Below are 5,642 nucleotides of genomic sequence, written 5' to 3'. Positions count from 1 at the left end.
ATTATTTTATAACTGGAAATACAGATACTATTTACATTTCACTTTTTTTTTTTTTTTGAGACAGAGTCTCAAACTGTCGCCCCGGGTAGCGTGCCGTGGAGTCACAGCTCACAGCAACCTCAAACTCTTGAGTTTAAGTGATTCTCTTGCCTCAGCCTCCCAAGTAGCTGGGACTATAGGCACCCACCACAACGCCCAGCTGTTTATTTTGTTGCAGTTGTCGTTGTTTAGCTGGCCCAGGCTGGGTTTGAACCCACCAGCCTCAGTGTATGTGGCCGGCACCCTAACCCCTGTGCTAAGGGAACTGAGCCTACATTTCACATTTTGAATAAAATAAAAAAGTGTATATGAAAACTACCTTTATTAGGTAGTGTTAATAACTCCATATATGGGGCCCACTCTTCTGGGATAGATTAAGAAGAGGTAACTTGACCATCTTCCTTCCTTCCAGTCTGTATTCTTCACTGGATAACAGGAAGCTTGTACTTCTGTAGGCACCGTATAACGTACAGTTTAATGTCGTAGTACATGTATAAGTCTAGTCTAAGTCTAAAAATGATTTAAAACCAATTCTTATTTGGTAACTTAATAGTGTATTGCCAGGAGAGTGAAATTAAGTGGACAGTTTGACAAATTCTCAATAATAAGAAATAGGCATTTTCTTGTAAGAATCCCAAAATTATACTTAATGTTAAAAATTGTTATCACAACTTGGGCTGGCCTCTGTCATTTTAGTTATGATTTTCTGGACATAGTAACTGTTTTCAAAATAGAAATGTTAATAAGCCTGTGGAGAAGAAGTGAAGACAAGTAGGTAATAGAAATTTCCTAAATTTGAAGTTAAATATTCCCAAAGAAAGCATTTTTTTTATTATATTCCTGGACAAAAGTACCAAGTTGGTTAAATATAATTTTTATTTTCAGCAAAAAATACAATTCATTTTTTGTAAGACAACATGGAATACAGCATAATACTACTTTCCAAATAAAATTACAGATTGGATTGACACTGACTTTGTACAACTAAATAAATTAACAATGTTATTAACATTATCTTTCATCTATTATTAACTGACATTCAAATCCTGAACTGTTCGACATAAATTAATTCCGCATATTAACAAAATTTCTATTTATTATACAGACATAGTCATCATGAATATATCTTAGACGACTTCAACATTTGTTCTTTCCTTAGTAAACAGCTCTATGACATATGAAGACAGTGTATAAGGGACATTAAGTCAGCTTTAATGCCATTATTAAGAAATCCATACAGAATTGGATTGAGACAACAGGACATCATGCCTAACAAATGACAAATGCAATACACCAACTTGAAATGCCTGTTGGAAATAAGGTTGTCATTAAAGTCAGTTACCACGTGGAAAAGGTGCAGGGGCATCCAGCTCACAGCAAACACTAGTATCAGCACAGTCAGCCTGTAGAAAACACTTCGAGATCTCTTTTTTATTCTCTTGACAGAACGTTTTACTCTCATTTCGTGAGCGTCTGAGTTTTCTTCTGGTTTCATCTCAAAGCAAGTGGGGACCCCTGGTATGAACTTACTGGATGAAGAGAGCTGGCTTCTCCCAGAGTGGAGGTTTTCTGGAAGTGATCTCACGTGGTTCTGGTGAGAAGGTCTGGCTGGGGCAGGCAGCACGCAGGCCGTCTTCTTGCTGTACCGTCTTCTGTGCTTTCTGATGAATGAGTAACTCCATTTTTGGCGGCTGGCGAGTTTCACCTGAGGTCCACTTTTTTTGGATGGATGGAGAGTTAAGTTGATCATCTCATTTTCTTCCAGCCTGTTTTCTTTGTTGGACAACCCACAGCTTACACTCCTGCAGACACTCGTATGACTTACAGTTAGACAAATTAAGGGCAGAATATACTGAACCAGCAATAAAGAGATAGTAAAGGCAATTCTGTATGAATCAGACGGCCATGATTCAACACATAAATATCTGCTGCTCAGCAACGCTGAGCCAAACGTTTCCTGAAGTTCCACAAGACTGTGAAACACTGGGAGGGGAGAACAAATTGCAAAACCTAGTGTCCAGACAGTAGCTATGAGAAAGTAGCCATGGTTTGCTGTTAAGTTATTAGATATAGGATGTTTTATCATATGGTACCTGACAATGGCAATGGATATTAAAATTAAAGTTGAAACCAAAACTGATACACATTGAAGGAAAGGCATGACGTGGCACATGACTTTCCCGAACATCCACTGATCCAGCAAGATGGAGGTCAGTGTGAAAGGTGAGCAGAACAGCACGACCAAGATATCAGAAAAGGCCAGATTTCCTATGAGAAAGTTTACTGTAGTCTTCTGGTTACGTTTTTTCATGAGAGCCATTAAAATCAGTAGATTCCCCATAAAGCCAAGAAGACTTACAAATGTATAGAGCCCAATCAGAAAATACTGCAGGTCATCTACACTGCTCTTATAGTCATCCCAGACGGGGAAATCAGAATTCCGAGTGGAAGTGGTGTCATTCTCCGCAACAAGGGTCTTGTTATAATACTCCTTGAGCTCTAAATCCATATTGTAGTCCTGCTTGAAATAAAAAGACATTTGTTAGCAATGTGAAAAACATTTACATGAATCCTTTATGGGGGGAAAAGTAAATTTTACAATTTGTTCCCATTACCTTTTTAATCGTCTAAGAAAGTTGATGAGGTTTTTAATTGGTTCCAAGTGCAGTGGCTATATCAGCCAATAACAATTAGAGTTAAGTCTAATTCTACAACTTCTAGGTTGTATTAATTTGGGTTAAAGCAGCAGATCTTATTTTTTAAATTTCTGGGGTAAATAATGTAAAGAAAGGAAAAAGCAGATGTAGATAAGAATATCAAGAGACATCATTTACAAGAGGTCAAGATACCTGGTATATAGTGTAGTCACATAATCTCACCTTAAAAATTCCTTTCATTCCTACCTGAAACTAGGCCTAACTTAAAAGTTAGGTTAACTCAACTGGGTATGATGAGCTCTTCTTCAGGGTTTCCATAATGCTTTGTTCATAGTTGTCTGATGCTACAAGTCCATAGTCTGCTTTCATTGCAATTATAATGCCTACCTTTCCACCTTATTTATTAGCAATGGAATAACACACACAACATAGTAACTTCACTGCATCATAAATATTTATGACAAAATAAAAATTGGAACAAAAATTTCATAAGCTAAATATTATCTAGTTCATAGTGTTCAAAATTTAATCTCCTCAAGGGTGGGAACTCTATGCCAGGACCTAGGTATATATACGAGGCACTCAACAAATGTTTATCAAGCTGTAGTGTTGATTACGTAGACACAATGCTGGATGAGGAAATCATTCTGTGATCAATTGTCAGTCTTTTGAGATATGCTAGATTATCATGGATTAGGACTAGAACTGAGTAACCAGCACTGCTGTTGGTGTTTTTAAGAGACAAAATGCACCTGTTTATTTTATAATTAATAAATCACATATAATTTCAGTTAAAAAGAGTTAATGAATTTATATTGCTTAAGGAAAACATTGCATCTTAAAGTTAAATGTAGACGTGATACTAATACAGGGTGTCCATAAAATAGCTAACTATTTTAAATTGCACAAGAACTTTATGGATAACTTGTATAATTCCTCATAATAAATGTTTTCATTTCAGGGCAGCACCTGTGGCTCAAGGAGTAGGGCACCGGCCCCATATACCAAAGATGGTGGGTTCAAACCCAGCCCTGGCCAAAAAAAAACTGCAAAAAAAAAAAACTACAAATTTTTTCATTTCAAATGAAATTAATATCATACCACAATATTATTACTTATTTATCTCTACATATTAGATATTTGATGGTACTGTGTAAGGAAGCACTAATTGCCCATAACAGAAACAAGAGACAAAAGAATCCCATTCCCCCTTGAAAAAGTAAACACTTTCATTTTTTTAACAAGAATTTCCTACAGAAAACTTAATACAGCAATAATTAATTAATTCTGATCAATATACATTGTTCTCAGGTCTTGATGTATATGTAGCTAAAAAAGCACTTTTCCTATATCTAAATATATGTTTATCTACTTATTTCCAGACCTATAATTGAATTGTACTCAAAATTACAAAATGTATGTATGTTTAAATTAATAATAAATGTTATCCTCCATATATGAGAGACTTATAGATACTGGCCCAATAAATTTCTAAATAGGAAATCCTATTTGTATATACATTGATTATAAATGAATCTAACTTCAGTTTTATATACAGTAAGTTTCTTTCTTTCCTTTTTTTTTTCTTTTTTTTTTTGAGACAGAGACTCACTCTGTTGCCCAGGCTAGAGTGCTATGACCTCAGCCTAGCTCACAGCAACCTCAAACTCTTGGGCTTGAGCAATTCTCTTGTATCTGTCTCCTAAGTAGCTGGGACTACAAGTGCTCATAACACCTGGCTAGTTTTTCCATTTTTTAGTAGAGACAGGGGTCTCACTCTCACTCAGGCTGGTCCTTCCTCCTTGGCCTCTGGGAGGCCCAGCTGCTAAGATCAGAGGCATAAGCCAGGGCCATTTATGTTGATTGAATTACTTTCTGGCAGTTAATTAAATCCTGTTAAACATCTATTAATTCAAAAGCCCAGGATCATATCCATTCAATCTTAGACCCTAACCAACAATGAAAAAGTGAAAAAGAACAATGGCCCAAGAGTGACTCACACAACCTATTGAATCATCTTAGTCATCATATTATTGGTCAGGAGCCTCCCAGCAGCTCCCCTGGGCAGGGCAGTGAGCGTCTAATCAAAGCAGCTCTGACTGGTGTTTCTGCCTGATTTCCTGATCTCTGATGACCCCCTGGCTGGATCTAGCTTGTTCATCATCCTATTTATACCTATAATGTATGCAGGCTATTTGTAACTATAATCCTGCTTGGTTCTTTTGACTCACTTTCTTGAATCAGTCCTTTATCCTAATTTTGTGGTGGATCAGATGTTACTGGTTGCCTTTTTTCCTACTATCAAGGTTCTCTAATGGTGCTCTGTGCTTTTTGAGTCTATGTAACTGTGAATGACACCTATTTAGAGTAAAATTGCTGTCCAAAATATTTTGAAGAAAGAAGAAATGCAACCTAATTTTGTAGTGAAAAAAAAAATGAAGCTGTGAGTCTAAAATTCAGATTTTCTCCAATGCATGTGTTCATTCTTCCATTAGACTCTAAGGGAGGTAAAGGAAAAATCTTAATTATTTTCATGATATCGATCAATGATGCTTAATAAAGTGTTTTATGCATAGGGGGTGCCAAGCCAATACTTTCAATAATCATTATAGAAAAGTAGTTTAATTTCTACAGCCTCAAAATAACAGAAATGAATCACCCTGAGAATGTGAGCAAATTCAAGATAGTGTATGAGTATACGTGTGTGTAAACGCATGTTTACACTCTACACCCTACATAGGTAGGGACCCACTGAAATTAGAGCAGCGTTAAGTGGCTCTAAAATTAAGCAAAGACACCTAACTAGATAATGAGAGTAGTACTCTGAAGTTTTAAATTGGATATCTTCATTGATAAAAGCTATCTATCACATAATATGAAACCAAAATCGCAAAACTTATTTACATGTTTTTATTTAAATGAAAACAAGCACATCATCAGATTGTT

The 5,642-nt window shown here is 36.1% G+C and overlaps 1 protein-coding gene across 1 annotated transcript; it reads right to left on the bottom strand.

Moving 5' to 3' along the window:
* Window positions 1-1,207: 1,207 nt before the first annotated feature.
* On the bottom strand, window positions 1,208-4,987 carry NPY5R (neuropeptide Y receptor Y5). Its single transcript, XM_003794698.3, has 2 exons — window positions 4,928-4,987; window positions 1,208-2,557 (listed from the first exon to the last, which is right to left on the bottom strand). The coding sequence occupies exon 2, from the start codon at window positions 2,546-2,548 to the stop codon at window positions 1,208-1,210; it is 1,341 nt and encodes a 446-aa protein (XP_003794746.1). The 5' UTR covers window positions 2,549-2,557; window positions 4,928-4,987.
* Between the last annotated feature and the right edge of the window lie 655 nt (window positions 4,988-5,642).

The sequence above is a fragment of the Otolemur garnettii genome, unplaced genomic scaffold (genome assembly GCF_000181295.1).
Source record: "Otolemur garnettii isolate 467f Iridium unplaced genomic scaffold, OtoGar3 scaffold00085, whole genome shotgun sequence".
NCBI classification, from domain to species: domain Eukaryota; kingdom Metazoa; phylum Chordata; class Mammalia; order Primates; family Galagidae; genus Otolemur; species Otolemur garnettii.
The sequence above is the reverse complement of the archived record's forward strand: the minus strand, read 5'-3'. Positions and strand labels throughout refer to the sequence as shown.